The sequence below is a fragment of the Culicoides brevitarsis genome, chromosome 3 (genome assembly GCF_036172545.1).
Source record: "Culicoides brevitarsis isolate CSIRO-B50_1 chromosome 3, AGI_CSIRO_Cbre_v1, whole genome shotgun sequence".
Taxonomy (NCBI): Eukaryota; Metazoa; Arthropoda; class Insecta; order Diptera; family Ceratopogonidae; genus Culicoides; species Culicoides brevitarsis.
This window is the reverse complement of record NC_087087.1, coordinates 31,770,410-31,791,536: the sequence shown is the minus strand read 5'-3', so window position 1 is coordinate 31,791,536 and position 21,127 is coordinate 31,770,410. Positions and strand designations below refer to the sequence as shown.

At 31.0% G+C, this 21,127-nt stretch overlaps 4 protein-coding genes across 5 annotated transcripts; 2 read left to right on the top strand and 2 right to left on the bottom strand.

The window, feature by feature from the left end:
* The first annotated feature begins 4 nt into the window (after window positions 1-4).
* On the top strand, window positions 5-2,290 carry LOC134833501 (lysine--tRNA ligase). 2 transcript variants are annotated; one of them, XM_063847826.1, is made up of 2 exons: window positions 5-116; window positions 500-2,290. In XM_063847826.1, the coding sequence occupies exons 1-2, from the start codon at window positions 91-93 to the stop codon at window positions 2,214-2,216; spliced, it is 1,743 nt and encodes a 580-aa protein (XP_063703896.1). In that variant the 5' UTR covers window positions 5-90; the 3' UTR covers window positions 2,217-2,290. The 2 variants fall into 2 exon arrangements, with proteins under 2 accessions (XP_063703896.1, XP_063703895.1); XM_063847825.1 differs by lacking the exon at window positions 5-116 and adding an exon at window positions 224-423.
* A 1,439-nt stretch (window positions 2,291-3,729) lies between these two features.
* LOC134833560 (deubiquitinase OTUD6B) lies at window positions 3,730-4,899 on the bottom strand. The gene is made up of 2 exons (XM_063847921.1): window positions 4,773-4,899; window positions 3,730-4,716 (listed from the first exon to the last, which is right to left on the bottom strand). Coding segments are annotated over exons 1-2 (861 nt in total). The 5' UTR covers window positions 4,775-4,899; the 3' UTR covers window positions 3,730-3,857.
* A 475-nt stretch (window positions 4,900-5,374) lies between these two features.
* On the top strand, window positions 5,375-14,069 carry LOC134833561 (phospholipid-transporting ATPase ABCA1-like). Its single transcript, XM_063847922.1, has 10 exons — window positions 5,375-6,494; window positions 6,553-6,758; window positions 8,254-8,850; window positions 8,903-9,270; window positions 9,334-9,509; window positions 9,977-11,009; window positions 11,621-11,918; window positions 11,974-13,045; window positions 13,098-13,220; window positions 13,602-14,069. The coding sequence occupies exons 1-10, from the start codon at window positions 5,695-5,697 to the stop codon at window positions 13,819-13,821; spliced, it is 4,893 nt and encodes a 1,630-aa protein (XP_063703992.1). The 5' UTR covers window positions 5,375-5,694; the 3' UTR covers window positions 13,822-14,069.
* A 2,015-nt stretch (window positions 14,070-16,084) lies between these two features.
* Window positions 16,085-18,762, bottom strand: LOC134833123 (neo-calmodulin-like). The gene is made up of 2 exons (XM_063847344.1): window positions 18,292-18,762; window positions 16,085-16,350 (listed from the first exon to the last, which is right to left on the bottom strand). Exons 1-2 carry the CDS (start codon window positions 18,494-18,496, stop codon window positions 16,085-16,087), a joined length of 471 nt encoding a protein of 156 aa, XP_063703414.1. The 5' UTR covers window positions 18,497-18,762.
* Between the last annotated feature and the right edge of the window lie 2,365 nt (window positions 18,763-21,127).

The following is a 21,127-nucleotide window of genomic DNA, read 5'->3' as shown; positions in this document are numbered from 1 at the left end:
TACAAAAATCGCCATTTTCTAATTCATATTGTTATTTGCGTTGTCGGCATCAGCGATTTTCCGCAAGAAATTTCAATTGAAACGTGAAAAATGACTGAAGAAAAGCTATCGAAGAAGTAGGTACACCTTTGGAAGACGTAAAATAGCAAGAAATTACCTTGGATGGTGCAATTCAACGGAAATACCGCGTAAAATTCGGTCTCAGAACGTAGGGAGACTCGCACATGGCCACGTGAATATTTTTTGCGACAACGAAAAAGCGGCGAAAATCCAGCAAAAAAGTATTTTCGCGACAATGTTAGGTTTAATTCGTAATTTAAGCTTTAGTTTTAGTCGAAATTGCGTGAAAAACATTCGTTTATGTGAAAATCCCATCGAAAAGCGACAAATTTGCACGTCATTTATTTTGGCGAAGAAAAAATCGTACGTGTTGTCTTGCATCATCCAAACAAATTTTGCGTCATTTTTGCATTTTTAATATTTTTTAAATTTTTTTCAGTGAATTAAAGCGTCGTTTGAAGGCGGAACAAAAAGAAAAGGAAAAAGCTGAAAAGGAAGCTCAAAAGAAAGATGCCCCTGCCAAGCCAGAAGCTGCGAAAAAGGAAGCTGCTGTCGCAAAACCAAAAGAAGATGACTTTTCGCCCAATGAATACTTCAAATATCGCAGTAACATCGTGACGGAGCTCAAAAAATCGAAGGAAACGCATCCATACCCGCACAAATTTCATGTTTCGATATCGCTGGAGGAGTTTATCAACACGTACAATGGCTTGCCCGATGGCACGGTCAAAGAAGAAATTACGTTGTCGGTTGCGGGACGCGTTCATTCCATCCGCGAGTCGGGTGCGAAGCTAATTTTCTACGATTTGCGCGGCGAAGGCGTCAAATTGCAAGTTATGGCGACTGCTGGCAGGTACGAAAATGAAAATTCCTTCGCCGAAGACACGGATAAGGTGCGTCGTGGCGATATAATTGGCATTGTAGGTCATCCGGGAAAGACTAAGAAGGGAGAATTGTCAGTAATTCCCAAAAAAATCACTTTATTGTCGCCCTGCTTGCATATGTTGCCTCACATGCACTACGGATTGAAGGATAAGGAGACGCGTTTCCGTCAGCGGTACTTGGATTTGATAATTAACGGGCGAGTGCGTGAAATTTTCCACATAAGAGCTAAAATCGTGTCGTACATCCGGCATTTCCTCGATCAAATGGGATTTTTGGAGGTAGAGACCCCCATGATGAACATGATCGCAGGCGGCGCTACTGCCAAACCCTTCATTACGCATCATAACGACCTCAATATGGACTTGTATATGCGAATCGCGCCCGAACTTTACTTGAAAATGCTCGTTGTTGGCGGTTTGGATCGCGTTTACGAGGTAGGACGTCAATTCCGTAACGAAGGCATCGATTTGACGCACAATCCGGAGTTCACGACGTGCGAATTTTACATGGCCTATGCGGATTACAACGATTTAATCGAAATCACGGAGAAAATGGTGTCGGGAATGGTCAAAAGTATTCATGGCACGTACAAAATCAAGTATCATCCGAATGGCCCCGAAGGCGAAGAAGTCGAAATTGACTTTACGCCGCCTTTTAGACGTGTTTCGATGATTTCCACACTCGAAGAGAAGCTCGGCGTTAAATTCCCGGCACCCGAAAACTTCTATTCCAAGGAAACGAATGAATTTTTGGATGCTCTTGCCAAAAAACACAACGTCGAATGCCCGAATCCACGAACAACAGCTCGATTACTCGATAAATTAGTCGGAGATTTCATCGAAGAGGAGTGCATTAATCCAACTTTCATCTGCGATCACCCGGAAATTATGAGTCCTTTGTCCAAATATCATCGTAGCATCCCCGGATTGACGGAACGTTTTGAACTGTTCGTCATGAAGAAGGAAATTGCGAACGCTTATACGGAATTGAACGATCCGCAAGTGCAGCGTGAGCGATTTGAGCAACAAGCGAAGGATAAAGCTGCGGGAGATGACGAAGCTCAATTAGTTGATGAGAATTTCTGTACGTCTTTGGAATATGGATTGCCTCCGACAGGCGGATGGGGATTCGGTGTCGATCGGTTTACGATGTTCTTGACGGATAATAACAATATTAAGGAAGTTTTGTTGTTCCCGGCGATGAGGCCTGATGATCCAACCAAGGGACAACAGGAAGAAGGAGAAGGTGCCAAACAAGAACCGGCGAAGTAATTGCAAAAAAAAAACGTTATTTATTGTCGTCATTCAGTGCTTTAACTCAAAAAATAATAAAATATCAATTGAAAATGGAAAGTTTTTGGTCTAAATTCGTCTTTCTTCACCATTTTCACATCAAATAATTAAAAATTTCTCAAATATTTGATGTGAATTTGGAGAAAAAATGAATTGTAGCTCTGAAGGTTATTTTCAAAAAGTGAAGCGTTTTTGTGATTTCTGCTCCAAAAGAGCTCAAAATTTTTATATTGAAGGATTTCATGAAGAACCAAAATTTAACATTCACATTCAAACATCAAAAAAAATTTTTTCAATCAACAGAAAATTCTTTAATGAGCTGCGAAAGTGGCTATAATTGAACAATTTTGTCTTCTATAGTGAAACTAAAAGGCTCAAAATATTATTTTTTTGCCAATTTCTCATAAAATTGTTCAATTTTATTGCTTTTGAGCTTTTTATAAAATTTTTCTGTTGATTAAAAAATTTTTTTCATTGTTCAGTGTTATGAAATTAATCTTTGACATAAAAATTTGCAAATTTAATGTCAAATTTTTTAAATCGTAAAATAAAATTTCAATATTTTCACTTCATTAGACCTTCAAAAAATTTTATCGAACTGATGCAGCATAAAAAATTTATATTTTCAAAAAAAATTCTTAAAATTTTTCATAATTTTGTACAAAAATTTAAAAAATTCATGGAAATAATTTTTTTCCTTGCAAAATTGATAATTTTTCATTTTTCATTAAAAGTATTTCATTAAATTTTAAAAAATATTGAAAAATATTTAAAAAAAAATCTTAAAATTTAACATAATTTGAACTTTAAAAAAAATCTTAAAATTTAACAAAATTTGAACTTTAAAAAAAAAATTCCAAAATTTAATCTTTTTTTTGTATTTTAGATACTTTTCCTGTAAAAATATGAGATTAGGTAATCTAAATTTTTAAGAAAAATTTTATAAATTGTGAGAAATCTTTTATTCATTTGTACATTTATGATAAAAATTGAATATTTTCAAAAAAAATTGGATAATTTTTCAATATATTTTTCAAAAAATTTTAGAAAAAAATTTTAATTATTACAAACTTTTTTTTACTTCGTTTATTAAAAAAATTTCTAAAATTTTCATTAAAAATTTGAACTAAATTTGTAAAAAAAAAAAATCTTTTTTTCAATATTTTTATTTATAAAAAAATTTCGAAAATGTAAAAAAATTTAATTTTGGTAAATAAATTCAGTTCAAAATTTATCAAATTTTTAATGAGAAAAATTTTAAAAATGTTAATAAATATTTACCCAAAATAAAAAAAATTATAAAAATTTAATTTTTTTTTCCAAAATTTTTTGAACAAATGTTCAAAATAAAAAAATAAAAAATTATCTTAAAAAATTTTTTTAAATAAAATATTTTCTGTAAAATTTTCAATAAAAAATTAGAAAATTTTTTAAAGAAAAATATTCATTTCTCTAAATTTTTTCAAAATTTATTTACGAAAACTTAAAAAAATCCTTGAAACATCTAATATTTATTTCTTTACTGAGATTCGAAATTTAAATAAAAAAAATTCCATAAGATAACTGAAAAAATGACGTCAAAAAAAAAAGATTTATTGCCCAAAAAAAAATTATCTAAATTTAATCTTCTTCTTCACTTATCACCAACGGCTGTGTCGAATTGTAATGCTCGCCAAGTGCCACAAAGTGTCGATGATACGTCAACACCAACTTCGGTTCCTCATACCCGACTTTCGTCTGCATTGTCGGAACACCCGTTGCCTGCAGCACTTCGATGGGCACTTTAAGAGCATTCGATATCGCCATTATCTCAATTTGCCCGCCCCAGCATTTGGTATTCCGAATATTATCGCAATATTCCTCAAATTCGATGTCATTCAAGCATTCGTCGGTCTCCGGGTTCGTGATGTACGGCAGCAACTCGACTTTGTGATTTCTAATGTACTCGGCAGCAACTTCCCGGAGCTCCGAGACTGTCAGCGCTTGACGCCCGGTGCTTTTGAGTTGATGGATTATCGAGTTGTACAAACAATCGCCATCCGCTGCAATGGGAAAGAGGCTTAAATTTTGTTTTTGCAACAAATCGTTGATTTTTTTGTTCTCCGTGTTGCGTGGACCATCTTTATTGAGTTCCGTTTCCTTTTCGATTTCGGCTTGACGTTCGCGTTCCTTCTCGTTTTTCTTTTCGCGACGTTTTTGGGCCTTGGAAACGCGATGTGACTCGCTCTCGTCCGTTTTGATGAACGATTCCGGCGCAACTAATGCTGGTTTGGAGGTTTCCGACTTGTTTTCGGAGATTTTCAGGTTTTTCAACTCTTCCAAATGACGTTCTTCGAGTTCTTTTTCGAGTTTTTCAATTTCGCTTTGGACTTCTTTCTTGTTTTTCTTGCCCGACGACTTTTTCAGAGCTGTAATTTTCGCATGAAGTTCCTTTTTTTCCTTGCGATGTCTCGCTTGCACTTCGTCTTCCGTGTCTGACCTAAAAAAACAACAAAAAATATTGAATTTTGAACTTTTTTCGGGTCACATACTCACATTTTGCGGTATATAGACTACAATTACGAAGCAACAATCACAAAAAATGAACAAAATCCAAAAATATTGCGAGAAAAACAATTCAACAACGACGTTCTGAGTGAAAACTGCTCGCAAAAACCTGTCATTGGCTGAAAAAACGTTGGCAAAACTCCCAACCAATCATTTTCGAGGGGGCCCATCCATATATTTCGTCAACTTTGCTCCATTAAAGCACGGAAAATTTTTTCACTCCCAGTTTTTGGATGTTAACGAGCGATTTTCGCGTCTGAAATTACAGAAAAATGTGTTAAAAATACAATTTTGAGGTTTTTTGACGCAAACCGAGCAACTGTCACCCATTAAAAAGCGAAAAGTAAGTGAAAATTCCGCGAAAATCTGGTGTGTTTACAATTTTTTTCGACTTGTTGTTGCTGCTGCGTATACGAGCGTGTGCGAAAATTTCATTCATAAAAAAGTTGGGACATTAAATAAATTATCGAGTGAATAAAAAAGTGATTAAAAGCTTTTGTTTGCTAATCAAGGCACGCAAAGTTGGTCATTTCTGTCACGGATGTCGCGAATTACTTCCGACTTGTTGTGCGATTATTGACAAAAAAAGTCGTTGTGTGCGAAAAAAATAGCAAATTGGGTACACAGAAGGAAAATTCGTCCTTGACATGATTGTAGGATGTTACTTTAGTGCTCTGGAAAACGTTGACGTGTACGCGTGTGTGTGTGCGAAAAACAGGGCGAGCACAAAAATTGACAAAATTTAAATTTTAATGGTGAAAAATCGCATTTAGAGCACGAGAAAAATCGTTTTTTGCTGAAAAATTGTTGAAAAATGCCCGAAAATTGCGAGAAAAAAGTGAAAAATTGTTAAATTTCTATTTCTAGTTCCGTAAATCCCTCCTGTGACTCAACTTACCTGCAAAAAATCATGACGCTATCCAGCTGGGAAAAGTTCTGTCTGCTCTTTTGGAAGAATTTGGTGCTGCAGAAACGTCGTCCCATCTCGACACTCGTTGAAATTGCGATGCCCTTCCTGCTGGTCTTCCTCATGATTTACATGCGAAGCAAATCCGTACCTACCGTCTTTCGGGATCCCGAATTTTTCAAGCCTGTCACCCTCAACGAGACGCATTTCATCACGTATAACCTGGCGTTCGCACCAAATACGCGCGACGCGCAACGTCTGATGAACGTAACACTCACGAAATTCCTGCGAGTCGGCCCCAAATCCATCAAATCGTTCATCAGTGGCATCGATATGGATAATTTTCTGCGACAAAATAACGATTATGTCGGAATTGAGATCGAGTCAGAGTACGAATTTGATGCTCCGTATTATCTCAACTACTCGGTGCGGTATCCGTCGGAGCTGAAACGTCAATCGGGCACGTGGGCGACTGATATGCGGTTTCAATCGCCCATTTTAGACTATCCGGAGTCGCCGTACCTGCAAGAGGGATTTGTCGCGATCCAACATGCGCTTTTTCAGGGCTTCATGGCGCTCAAGGTGAAGGAAGGCCCCCGAAATTATGACCTGCAAATACAAAAATTTCCCAAACCACCGCATATTTTTGATCCGTTTATGACTTCGGCGGAAGCGACGTTCCCTCTGATGATTGTCGTGGGCTTTTTTTACTCGTGCATCGTCTTGTTGCAATTCGTGATGGTCGAAAAGGAGACTCAGATGAAGGAAACGATGAAAGTTATGGGTGTCGAATATAAATTACAGTAAGAAAATTTAAATTTTTATAAAAAAATATTTTTTTAATTTTTTTTTTGTTTTTAGTTGGTACGCATGGTTCGCCAAATATTTCGCATTTTATGCCATCATTACTTTTGTGATGATAATTTTGATGAAAATCAAGTTTTTCCCCGATAATCCAGTGACAGTGTTGAATTACTCAGGATTTTTGGTTTTATGGGTGTTTTTATTGCTGTACTCAGTTGCTGCTATTTGTTTTACCTTCATGATGAGCGTTTTCTTCAGAAAATGTGAGTAAAAATTATTTTTTTTAAATGTATAAAATATGAGGAAAAAATTTTCAAGTTTTAAGAAATTTTTAAAATTTTATAAAAAATTGGTTTAATTTTATGTTTTTTAAGAATTTTAAAGAAATTTTTACACATTTTGACCTAAAAATTTTATTTTTGAATTAATTTTTTAAAATATTTTAACAAAATTTTTTTTAAATTTAATTTAATTTTTATCATCAAAAAATATTTTTTATTTTTTTTTAATTTTTTGAATATTTTTTCTCCATTTTTTGATATTTTAAAATATTTCAAAAATTAAATTCAAATAAAATCAAAATTAATATTTTTTCCAAATTTTTTTTAATTTTTAAAATTTTTTTGAAAATGGGGGGGGGGCAAAATAAAAAAAAAAAAGTTTTGAAATACTGTTTCATACAAAATACCAAAATTTTAACAAATTTTGGTCTTTCATGAATATTTTAGATGTTTTTATGGTATCTACATTGAGATTCGATGATTTAAAATTGATCTGAAAGTATTTAAAGTTAAAAATTTTAACAAAAAAAAATTCATAAAAATAACCGTCAAAAATTTTTGAAAAATAATTTTTAGGAAATATTTTTAGAGAAGAAAATTCATATAAAATTTCGATTTTCAACACAAAAAATTTTGAAAATTAAAAATATTTTAAAAATTTTGAAAATTCCTTGAAAAAGTAAGGAAAAGAACCAAAAATATTTTTTTTGAAATTTTTAACTTTTTTTGAATTTTTTTGAAATTTTTTTTCGGCTTTTGAAATGGGGCAGGTGACAAAAACATAGAAAAAAATTTGGAGCGGCCTAAATTAAAAAATTTAAATTAAGTCAAATAAAATCAAATTAAAATTAAAAATTAAATAAATTTAAATGAATTAAATATATAAAAATTAAATCAAAAAAAAATAATTTTTTTATGCAAAAATATTTTATTTCAAATTTAATTTTTAAGTTTTCGTAATATTTTGCAATTATTTTTAATTAAATTTTTTTGAATATTTTTTCATGTGGATTCTGAAAGAATAATTTTTTTTTTCAAAAAAAAAAAAAAAAATCAAAAAATACAATTAAATAAAAATAAAATTTAAATTCTAAATTAAAAAAACTTGAAAAATGAATTAAAATAAAAATTTAAAAAAAAAATTAAAAAAATTAAATTTAATTTAAAAAAACTAAAACAAAAAAATATTTTTAGAATTAAAATAAATTAAATAAATAAAAAAAATTAAATAAGTAAATTAAATTAAATTAATTGAATTGAGTTGAATTTTGTTTTTTTTATAATTTCGAAAAACATTTAGATACATATTTGAAAAACCGAATTTTTTCTCTAAATGATGAATTTAAATTGAAATTTTTGAAAATTTTAAAATTTTTTCCAATTTGAAAAAATTTCAAGGATAAAATTTGAAACATTTTTCCTCATTTCAATGTCCTAAAATATCAAAAAATTAATTTTTTCTTTAAAAATCTTTCAGCAAACACCGCAGGAGCAATCGCCGGCTTCATCTGGTTCTTGTCATTCTTCCCGTTCAGCATGATCCAAGGGAGTTTTGCTACTGTTGGCTTCCTCCGTAAACTTGTGTCATCTCTTTTTTGCAACAGTGCCGTCGGAATTGGTTTTATGTTCATCATGCAACGCGAAGGCTCGATGCAAGGCTTGCAATGGACCAATTTATTCAAGCGCGTGATCCCCGATGAGCCATATAGTGTCGGCGTCGCTGCTTTAATGCTCATTTTTGACAGTTTGCTGTACATCGGCATCACGATTTACGTGGAAAAAGTCCTTCCGGGCGATTATGGCATCCCCAAAAAATGGAATTATATCTTCAAAAAGTCATTTTGGCGGAAAAAAGGCAACGCATCGCCATCTTGTGAGACTTCCCAAATCGAAATCGAGCATGAATTGATCGAACCGGTATATGACACAGCAGATACTGAACCCGGAACGCCTGGATTAAAAGCTGGGATTGAAACAAAGAACTTGAGAAAGAGTTATGGCGCGAAAGCTGTCGTTAAGGGATTGACAATGAAGATGTACGAGAACCAAATTACAGTTTTGTTAGGACATAATGGTAAAAAATCTTAAATTTTCATGAATTTTTCATCATTTCATAAAAATTTTAGGTGCTGGCAAGACATCCGTCTTCAATATGTTAACGGGAATGATCGCTCCATCTGGCGGGACGGCAATTTTAAACGGATTTGACATCAAAGAAAACCTCGAAGGTGTTCAGAGCTCCTTGGGAATCTGCCCGCAGCATAATGTCCTGTTCGAAAGTTTGACAGTTGGTGAACACATTCAATTTTTTGGGCGTTTAAAGGGCGTTCCAGATACTGAAATTGACAAAGAAGTCGAAAGATATTCGGATTTGCTGCAATTAGACCCGAATATTCAAGCGAAAAATTTGAGTGGCGGCATGAAACGAAAATTATCGATCGGAGTTGCACTTTGTGGCGATTCAAAAATTATTTTGTGTGACGAACCGAGCAGTGTAAGTATTAAAAATGTCATTTTTTGTTCGATTTTTGTTAAATTTTTGATTTTTTTCTTGTAGGGCGTCGATCCAGCTGCTCGTCGAATGCTATGGGACTTACTTACGAAAGCCAAAAGAGGTCGAACGATTCTCATTTCGAGCCATTTCATGGATGAAGCTGATATTTTGGGAGATCGCGTCGCAATTATGTCTGATGGAGAGCTTCGAGCTGTTGGTTCTTCGTTTTATTTGAAGAAGTAAGTCTAAAAAAAATTAAAAAAATTATTTTTTAATAAGAAAATTTATTTTTTAATGAAAAAAAATTATTTTTTAATGAAAAAAAATTATTTTTTAATGAAAAAAAATTATTTTTTAATGAAAAAAAATTATTTTTTAATGAAAAAAAAATATTTTTTAATGAAAAAAAAAAATTTTTAAATGGAAAAAGGTATTTTTTAATGAAAAAAAAAAAATTTTGAAAAAATTATTTTTAAAAGAAAAAAAATATTTTTAAATGAAAAAAATTATTTTTTAATGAAAAAATTATTTTTAAATGCAAAAAATTATTTTTTAAAAAAAATTATTTTTTTCAAAATGATAGAAAAAAAAATATTTAAATGCAAAAGAAAATTTTTTAAATGCAAAAAAATTATTTTTTAATGAAAAAATTATTTTTAAATGAAGAAAAATTATTTTTTAATGATTTTTTTTTTTAAATTTTCAGGCGTTATGGTACAGGATACCATTTAATTTGTGTCAAGAGCAAATATTGCAACATCGAGGAAGTAACCAGATTTTTATCGAAATTTGTTCCAAACATCACAATCGAAAACGACGTCGGTTCAGAGCTTTCATACCAACTTCCCGAAAAATATATTCCTGTTTTCCGCGATATGCTTGTGGCTTTGGAGCACAATTCAAAGGACATTGGAATCGATAGTTACGGGATCAGTTTTGCGACGTTACAAGAAGTTTTCTTGAAAATCGGGACAGAAAACGCCGACGAATGGATGATGAAACACACAGATGGGATGCACGTTCCCAACGGCAAACATGGTGACGATGAATTACTCCCAGAATTGGTTTACGAGACGGGAAATCGGTTGCATTGGTATCAACTGGAAGCACTTTTCCGCAAGAAAATCATCTATTCAATCCGGAATTGGCCGATAATTTTGCTGCAAATCGTCGTTCCGGTGTGTTATGTCCTTTTCACGCTCATTGTCTACAAAAGTCTCTTGCGGATGAGCATTTTGCCGGGTCTCTTATTGACGCCGGATGCCTACGATCGCTCAACAACACTTTTGGAACGCGATAATTTCGATTACAATCCCCGAAGTCGCATCGCCGAGGAATATATTGATCTGTTTCAGCAGGATTACGCGACGAGACTCGATCAAACGGGCCTCGTAATGTCGGATTATTTCTTGAGTGAAGCGGAAGACTTGGAAAATGAAGTGAATACACGGTACCTGTTTGGCGCAACTTCCGCCTCTCGCAACAAACATGTGATAGCATGGTACAACCCGAAAGCAATACACTCGTTGCCGATCTCCGTGGGTCTCGTGCACAACGCGATATTGCAGGGAAAGGATCCGCGATTCTTTATTACGGTGAAAAATCATCCGATTGCGTATCGACCGAAGGAGAACGAGAGTGTGGATGATCTCGCCAAAGATATTAGCTTTCAACTGATACTTAATCTGGCATTTGCAATGATATTCGTGTCAGCGTTCTACGTCATTCCTTATGTTAAGGTAAGAATTTTCTGAAAAATATTTTTTTTTTCAATTTTAGGCTTAAAATTGGTCAAAAAAAAATATTTAAAAAAAATATTAAAAAAATTATTAATATTAAAAAAAATTTGAAATATATTTTTTAACATTTTTTTTTAAATATATTTTTTTAATATATTTTTTTAATATATTTTTTAAATATATTTTTTATATATATTTTTTTAATATATTTTTTTAAATATATTTTTTTAATATATTTTTTTAAATATATTTTTTTAATATATTTTTTTAATATATTTTTTTTTATATATATTTTTTTTAATATTAATAAAATATTTTTTTAATAATTGTTAATATATTTTTTAAATATATTTTTTTAATACTTTTTTAAATATATTTTTTAATATATTTTTTTTAATATATTTTTTTAATATATTTTTTTATATATTTTTTAAATATATTTTTTTAATATATTTTTTTAATATATTTTTTTTATTATATTTTTTTTAATATATTTTTTTTTAAATATACTTTTTTGGTAAATTTTTTATATAAAATTTCTAAAAACTAAAAAAAAGACCCACAGAAAAATTTTTCATGAAATTTTCAATTTTTTTTTATTTTTTTTTTAGGAACGAGCGATAAAATCAAAATTACTGCAATTAATATCCGGCGTACGAATTTACGCGTACTGGATCGTTTCATTTATCTGTGATTTCATCGTTTTTGGAATTGTAATTTTTGTAGCACTCACCTTGATATTCGCCTACCAAGAACCCGGTTGGAAGACAAGTGAGGAATTTGTACGATGTCTAATCGTATCTTTGGTATTCATTTGGGCCATTTTGCCCATAACTTACATCTCATCTCTCATTTTCGACGTTCCCGTTGCTGGTTACAGCAAATTATGCTCTTTTTATATGTACACGAGTAAGTTTTTTTTTTTTTTTTTTTGAATTTTTTTTTTAATTTTAATTTTTTTTAGGTATTTTTCCATTTGCGCTCGTTTTCTTCTTGGATGCGCTCAATTTCAAGGACATCTCGTCGACAATCCGCAACATTTTCATCGTTGTACCGCATTTTGCATTTAGTGACGCCCTCAGTGGCTTGTCGCAGGAACGCAAGGAAGGCGATTACCGTTGTTTCTCCCGCAAAAAACTCGTGTGCGCCTACAATTACTTCAGTTGGTCGCGTCCCGGCATCGGAAAGAATCTTTTTGCGATGATTTTTGTGGGTGCCCTTGCATTTACGATTCTGTTCCTCTTGGAATACCGAATTTTGCATCGATTGTTCCACAAAGGCAAGCAACTTGTGAAACTGAGTGTTCCGCCAGCCGAAGAAGGAATTGTCGAAACTGACGTTCAGATCGAAAAAGATCGCGTTCAGAAAATGGATGCCGCGCAAATTCAATTTAATCACTTGTTGTTCACGGATTTGACGAAATACTACGGAAAACTCCTCGCCGTCAACCAATTAAGTCTCGCCGTCGATCGGAAAGAGTGTTTTGGTGTTTTGGGCACGAATGGCGCCGGAAAATCCACTTTATTGAAGATGTTGACGGGAGACGAGATGATTTCTTTTGGCAAGGGGTACGTGCAAGGAGCGAATTTGATGTCGGATTTGCCGGAAGTTTATCGAAAAATTGGATATTGTCCCCAAAGTGATGGAATTCACGAAGATTTCACCGCGAAAGAAGTCTTGCATCAATTTTGCTTGATGCGTGGCATCCCAAAAGACCGTATCGAGGGTTATATTCATCGATTGGCATCGGAATTCACGTTTAAAGCAGAGTTACATAAGCAAGTAAAGACTCTCAGCGGCGGTACGAGACGAAAATTGAGTGCTGCCATCAGTTTAATTGGAGGTCCTTCGGTTATTTTCTTGGATGAACCAACCACAGGTCTCGATCCGCTCGCAAAACGCATGTTATGGACTGCCATATGTAAGATTCGCGATCAAGGAAGGACAATTGTGCTTACAAGTCACAGCATTGAAGAAGCCGAATACTTGTGTACGCGAGTTGCCATCATGGTTAATGGCGAATTCAAGTGTTTGGGGTAAGAAAATGCACGAATTTGATGAAAAAACGTCTAAAACTTCGAATTTTAGGTCATCTCAACATCTGAAAAATAAATTTTCGCAAGGGTATATTATCACAATTAAAGGTAGTGACACTCACATTGCCGCTATTAAGGATTGGATGCAAGATCGCTTCCATGGAGCACGCTTAAAGTACGTTTTTATGATGAAATTTGAATTTTTTTAATTGAAAAAATATTTTTTCTTATATTTTTTTTATATTTTTAATTTTTTTTTTATTTTTTTTTAATTTTTTTTATTTTTTTTTTAAATTTTTTTTTATTTTTTTTTAATATTTTTTTTTATTTTTTTAATATTTTTTTTATATTTTTTTTTTAATATTTTTTTTTTTTTATATTTTTTTTAATATTTTTTTTTTAATATTTTTTTAATATATTTTTTTAATATTTTTTTTTTATTTTTTTAATATTTTTTTTTATTTTTTTTAATTTTTTTATTTTTTTTTTTTTTTTTTTAATTTTTTTTATTTGTTTTTAATTTGAATTTTTTTAATCGAAAAAAAATTTTTTTTAGGGAAACTTACCAAACACAAGTCACTTACCATATTCCCGCGAAAAATCTCAAGTGGTACGACGTCTTTCAAATCTTGGAAAACGCGAAAAGAGACACTTGCGTACCGATTGACGACTATGCCATTGGTCAAACCTCCCTGGAACAGGTTTTCCTGAGCTTCATCAAGAAACAACGCGAAGACGAAGTCAAAGGATCTCATTGGAATCTGATAAAAAATTAAAATTTAAGCTAAAAAATCGCATTTTTATAGAGAGAGACTACAAAAAAAAAACACACAAGTATTTTTCGAATGCATTATTTTTAGTAATTTATTTATTGAAATCATTTTTATCGTCATTGTAGTACTTTTTTAGATTTTACTTAAGGATATAAGCAAGAGACTTTTTCTTGTTCATTGCACAAAATATTCTTCTACACGTCAATTTTTTGGTTATTTTTGATCTTTCCTGAATTGAAAAAGGGAAAATAGTGAGAAATGCTTTTAGGAATGCGAAAAAGTTGACGAAAAAGGAAAAAATACTCTATAAATTCTTGTTTATATATGAATATTGTTAAGTATAAGACCAAGAGATATTTATTGAGTAGTTGAAGATAAACAAATAAAGTATTTATCGAAGTTAAAAATTTCAAGAATTCTAAAAATTTTCTATGTGAATTTTTTTTATTGCTTTTCAATTCTATTTCTGATGCAGAAAATTTAATTAAACTTTTTTAATTTCTATTTTTTTAATTATTTTAACGACTATTTGTGAGATTTTTTCGTTGTTCGAGTTTTTTTGTGTGACTTTTCGATAACTTTCGCTCACAATTTTTTATTTCTCTAATTAATTAACTTTTTTTTTTGAACAATTTTAAAACCTATTCTAAAAGTTATGAGAATGAAACGAATTTTAAATGGTGACCCTGAAGGTTGGTCCTAAATTTTCTTTTTTTTTTACTTCTTGACTAATTTTCTAAGAAAAATTGCTTTTTGCCTAAGCTACGTTTTAATAGTGGTCTCACAAAGAATTTGAAATTTTAATTTAATTTTTTTTTTGTTAAATTTTTAAAATTATTTTAGAATTGGAGCAAAAAAAAATATTTATTTATTAAAATAATTTATTTAAAAATTAAAATAAATTTTTTAAATCGAAAAAAAAAATTTTTAAATTAAAGTAAACTTTTAAAATTAAAAAAAAAATTAAATTTTATTTTTTTTTTTGAAATTTTAATTTATATAAAAAAAAAAAATAAAAATTAAATTATTTATATTTTTTAATTTTTTTTTTCAATCAACTAAATAAAAAATTGTGAAAAATTAATTTATTTGCTTATTAATATTTATTAAAATAAATTAAAATTATTAAAATAAATTATTTTGTTCAAATTCAAAAAATTTTAAACTAAAATTAAAAGAGGTTTGAGCAAATTATTTAAATATAATCAATTTAAAATAATTTTTTTAATTTAATAATAATAATTTTAATAATTTAATTTAATAATTTTTTTATTTAAAAAAAAAATTAAGTTTAGTTACATAATTTATTTAATTTTAAATAATTTTTAATTATTTTAAATAAATAAATTAATTTTTTAACAATTTTTTATTTAGTTTCTTGAAAAAAAAAATTAAAAAAATAAATAATTTAATTTTTATTTAATTATAAATTTTTTTTAAAATTGAAAAAAAAAAATTTAATAAAAAAATTAAATTTTATTAATTAATTTTATTTTTAATTTTAAAATTATTAAAATTAATCAGGAAATCCGTTTAAAAATAAAAAAAAAAAAATAAATTATTTAAAATTAAATTAAAGTAATTAAAAAATTCGCGAAATCGCAATCCATTGTGAGACCATTCCTATTATTTTTTTCGTTCAAATAATTGAGAAAACTGTTTTTATTTAATTTTACTTTTTGTTTTTCTTCAGCATATTACGACATACATAAGAGAAACCGAGAAGTAAATTGCCTTGCAGTGCTCTATCTAACATTTATTATTCAAGATGCCGAAACACAAATTTTCGCAAAAATTTATACAACGGAAGAAAATAACACAAGAGGGAAGAAAACGCGAGAACAACCATTTTAATTTGTTTTTTTTGGCACAATTCGTGCTGTTATTGCACTCTTGGGCCCAAAAGTCTGTCTTCATTTCATCATTTATTTGTTTTTTCACCGTTATTTAGAAACCTATCCATTCGTTCTTTTCCGTTCGTTTGCAAATCATTTTCAATTGTTTAAAGCTATTTGTGTATTATTCAATTTATCACAGAGAATTAATAACTTTTTTCATTTTTTTTTCACTTATTTATCTTTATAACAACTTTTTTATAGAAAAACAGGTAATATGTGCGCATCTATGTGTGATTTTTTTTTCATGATACGTACAGTCTTCTCAATTTGATATTTTTTTGATTAAGATCTAAATTTTTTTGTTGATCGTGGATCCGAAGCGAAGAGAGATATTGACAGAGAATAGGAGGAAAACAACGAAAGCTCGTTTATTTTGGGGTGATCATCTTCTTAAACTCCTCGAACGTCACCTGTCCATTGCCATCGATGTCAACAGCACCAACGAGCTCTTCCAGTTCGGCCTGAGTTAGTTTCACGTTCAAGTTGGAGATGACAAAACGGATTTCCTTCACGGGAATGTATCCCAAGTTATCGCGATCGAAGACACGAAAAGCTTCGCGCATCTCTTCAACGGTGTCACAATCGCGATTTCTGTGTGCCATCATCGTGAGAAATGTGGGAAAATCAATTAAACCTGAAAAGAGCAAAAAATGACCTTATTTACTACAAGAGCGCCATAAAAAGTTTCAACATGAATATTTGATTGTTTGACCTATTTTAACTTCAAAACACATAAATTCATATTTCGAAAGTGTCATGTTGTGCATGTTCCTTAACGAAAATTCTCGTGAGCAAAATCGATTTCGTAATTGGTTAGATACCGGGTGAAAGTTCCTCGAAAAGCGTTTCAATTATGGGGCTAAGGGGCGGCAGCTGTCTAAATATTTGCAAGAAATTTATTCCATGAATACTCGAGTAAGTAACGAAACAGGTAGTTCATACATATTAACTACTTTCGTAAAAAAAAATAATAAAAATAATGAAAAAAAGGGAAAACCGACCCGACGACATGCAAACACAATTTTCGGCAATTCATAATGATTTGCGTCAACTTTTGCTTCGACATTGTTAATCACCTCTTTTTCTCGCCTTCTGAACACTCGTGGTTTTGTGTCCGGTCATTTGTTCTCTTTTCCCGCATATACATCACGTATCAACAATGGGGATGACGACGCGAGATATTGTTGTAACTACAAGGACATTGTAGTTTTCAAGTTTATATGTCAACCACATTGCAACTACATAGGTAAGCAATATCTCTCGTTTTGTACACACAGACCTAAATATATATATTTTTGGACCATAAATATATTATGAGAGTTACGTGAATGTGTTCAGAGGCGGATTTGGCATGACCTTTCTCGAGAAATTTTATTAAAAAAAAAATCGATTAAATGGTTTTTTTTTAAATTTGAATTGAAATGGGTTGAAGAAAAATTTTAACATGAATATTTTAGTAAAAAAATAATTTTTTAAATACATTTAAATGAACATTTTTGTTCTGAGGAGATCCAAAAATAATTTATTGGATAAAATTTAAAAAAAAAATTATAAATTTTAAATTGATCAGTATAGATCATTTCATAAGATTTTTTTTTGAAAATCGAGTTTAAAAAACTTTTTGTATATTTTTTTTAAATTACGGATTCTAATTATTTTTCATAAAAACTTTATGTATTACTTTATAGATCATGCCATCAGTTTCATTTGATTCTTAAATGAATATCTAGAAATAAATTGAACTTATGAACTTTTTCCTGCAATCGCAAGTGTAGCATTGAGTATTCCAAAAATTTGTTTGCTTTTATTCATATATAATTTTAAAGACCAAGAATGATTTCATTTAAGCTTTTCCATCTGATTTACTTTCAAGTTTAGTTTCTATGGCATCAATTTTGAATTTCGTTCTTTACTTTAATAATTTTAGTTCATATTATGATGATTGTCACCCTGAAAAAGAATTTTAAGTTAATTAAGTTAAATTTTTTGGCTTCAATTTAAGTCTTAAGGTTCGTTTTTCGAGATGAATTAAGATAAAGTTTCCAATTTCGATTGAAAATAATGTAAAGCTCACGAATTTTCAAATAAAATAATTTTGAAATTTGTCATTAAACTATTGCCCAATAACTTCAAGCTGCCATCCCTGAACTTTCTTCAACTATCGAATATGTTTCGTGTCATGTTACAGAGTAAACTATTTTCATTTCATTTTCGTATGATACTTTGCCAGGAGTTTGCTGTTAAAATATACATCGTTAGTGCTTCTATATTTAATCTATATTCATATTGTTGGTACTGTGTCAACGTCCTCTTGTCTCTCATCATCACACCACGCCGCACTGCACACGCATATCTATGTGTGGTTGGGAAAATTTTTTTCCGTTTTTCCTCTGTGATTTCATTCTTTTCTCTCAACCGCACATAGTACACTTTTTTATTGTTATTACCATTTTATAACAAACGCTGCTTTGACTCAAATTGGCCTGAAGCGAATTTTCTCACATTGATTTATTGTTATGAGCTGCGTGAATGTTTGCAGAAGTGTATCAAATAACAATCAACATCATCATCTTACCATTGCCATCAGCTCCGTCAACGTCATTTATGTAATCCTGCACTTCGCTTTCCGTTGGATTTTGTCCTAATGAACGGAAGCATGCTCCAAGCTGTTTTGTCGTAATTGTGCCAGATCGGTTTTTGTCGTACATGGCAAATGCCTCACGGAATTCCGAGACTTCCTCTTCGGTAAAGCCGTGCCCAGGTGTTTCAGAAGCTGACATTATTTTAAGTTTTTTTTTAAATCACAACTCTTTGTTCGATTGTAAATATTTTCAGTTTTTTGTTTTAAACTTTAATTAAAATTACTTTCAAAGATATTTGTTGAATTTCAGGAGATATTTTTTGGATAGCACGACACACAAACGACACACACACGGATAGAAGTAGAGATACACAACACAAAGTTCCTTTTATTGTCTTTTTTTTCTGCAAATGCTAACTCAAACGCGAGCAAATTACAAATGAACGTTGGTCGTCAGTCGAGGAATCACTGATAGTTTGGAACATTTTTTATTAACGTTAACATTTAATACAATAAATAACACACACGAATAAACAACAAGGAATAAAGATAATTTTAGTTAAATTATATCTTCTTCACGACCATTCCGTACCACGGTTGCTTGCCAACTGTTATAACACCGGATTATTTAAAAAAAAAAGTATGATTGCATGCTACAATATAGGTACAGCAGCTCCAGCTAGGGGTATGCGGAATATGTCAAGGTTACCATTGATTTTTACGCCACATGGCAATTTTCCATTCTAATTGGCGGTTGATTTGATTTGCTTCCAAAAATTTTGTTGATTTCAATTGAATTTTACAGGGTTGTTGTGATTTTAGATTTTTAGAACGAAAATTGATCTAAAAACCTAGTTTATGGAGACACAGGTGTCGCTATATTTATACAGTGAACTAGATAAGATATCGACGCTTGTTGATATTTATTTGTTTTCTGTTGCTTTGATTTCGACAGCTTTTTGGCAAGGACGTTGCTACGGGGACTTTTTGATACAGTGACTTTTAGTTCAAAGGATTTCAGGTTTCGCTCTTTAATTAGTTGTTGAGGATTCCTCTTCATTAACAGCCTAACATCTTTAAATGGCTCCTGTACATCGAAAACGCAAAATTTAGAAAAAGTCCAAAACAAAAGTTGTTTCTAATGCCAAAACCTTCAATTTGAGCTGGAGAACCGTGATCTCCAAAACAAAAGTTGTTTCTTGCCAAAAAATGGAGAATGAGTTGAAAAAATTTTGGAAAATCGGTATGTGAGCCCTCATAATAAGAGGATTTTGACTTAAATTTTTTTTCATCAATTTTTTTTGCTAACATCTTTAAATGGCTCCTGTACATCGGAAACGCAAAATTTAGAAAAAGTCCAAAACAAAAGTTGTTTCTAATGCCAAAACCTTCAATTTGAGCTGGAGAACCGTGATCTAAAAAAGTTGAAAAAATTTTGAAAAATCGGTATGTGAGCCCTCATAATAAGAGGATTTTGACTTAAATTTTTTTTCATCAATTTTTTTGCTAACATCTTTAAATGGCTCCTGTACATCGGAAACGCAAAATTTAGAAAAAGTCCAAAACAAAAGTTGTTTCTAATGCCAAAACCTTCAATTTGAGCTGGAGAACCGTGATCTACAAAAGTTGAAAAAATTTTGAAAAATCGGTATGATAAGAGGATTTTGACTTAAATTTTTTTTCATCAATTTTTTTTGCTAACATCTTTAAATGGCTCCTGTACATCGGAAACGCAAAATTTAGAAAAAGTCCAAAACAAAAGTTGTTTCTAATGCCAAAACCTTCAATTTGATGGAGAACCGTGATCTACAAAAGTTGAAAAAATTTTGAAAAATCGGTATGTGAGCCCTCATAATAAGAGGATTTTTGGTGAAATTTTTTTTGATCAATTTTTTTTGCTAACATGTTAACAGGTTAAAGGCCCAAAGAGTAGTTTTGATTTTCTTCTGCATGATCTCGAGTTTGAGCAACGAATGAACTTAAACTGTCGCCTTCATTTTTTGTTTGGTATGATTTAAAGCATGAACAAGCGGAAATTATTTAAGTTGTTAATTTTAGCCAAACATCCGGAAAATATTTTTATTAGGACTCATCTACAAAGATGAATAAGTTGATTCAAATTTTTCCAAAAGCCTTGTTAGAAAATCGTTGATGATTTAAAATCTTGTTCCTTGATGAAATTCAGAGTTTGAAATGCTTCATAATTTAATTAAGGTTTGAGAATAGCATCATCGCAGTCCGAAGACCAATTCTGTATCTGTTGAATCAAGTCTCCTTCCTAAAAAAATTTTTCTTAAAAAATTCTCATTTAAATAATTCAATACTCACCTAAATTGATTTTCATGATTGATGAATTTAGTTCAAACCATTTATCTTTTCAATTTCCGTTTGTACTTACCTCCGTCACCCCTAATGTAAACACAAAAATTTTTACCAATGCTCTGCATTAATGTATGTCGCATGAGAAATGCCATAGACGGAACTATAAACTTTTATAGTTTCAACCCAAAAAATCATCATTCAATAAACTATACCTAAAACAAAGTTACCTTTTTCCGCCTTTCTCATAGAATTTTACGATTTTTCATATTCTCATCCTCTGTCAGTTTTAACGTTCTTTTACATCTTTCCGCCAAACGGTTTTGTTTTCAGAGCAAAGTGATGCTGATCTCTTACATCACCCCTGGAATCTCTGCATTATGCTCATTTTTGTGCTTTTTCCCATATGCCCTGTACGGATGTACGTGTGACGTAACTTCTAGCTTCTACCGTGTGAAAGAGGAATTCGCGCGCATACTCAATATCCACTACAGTTACAGGGGGGTACCTG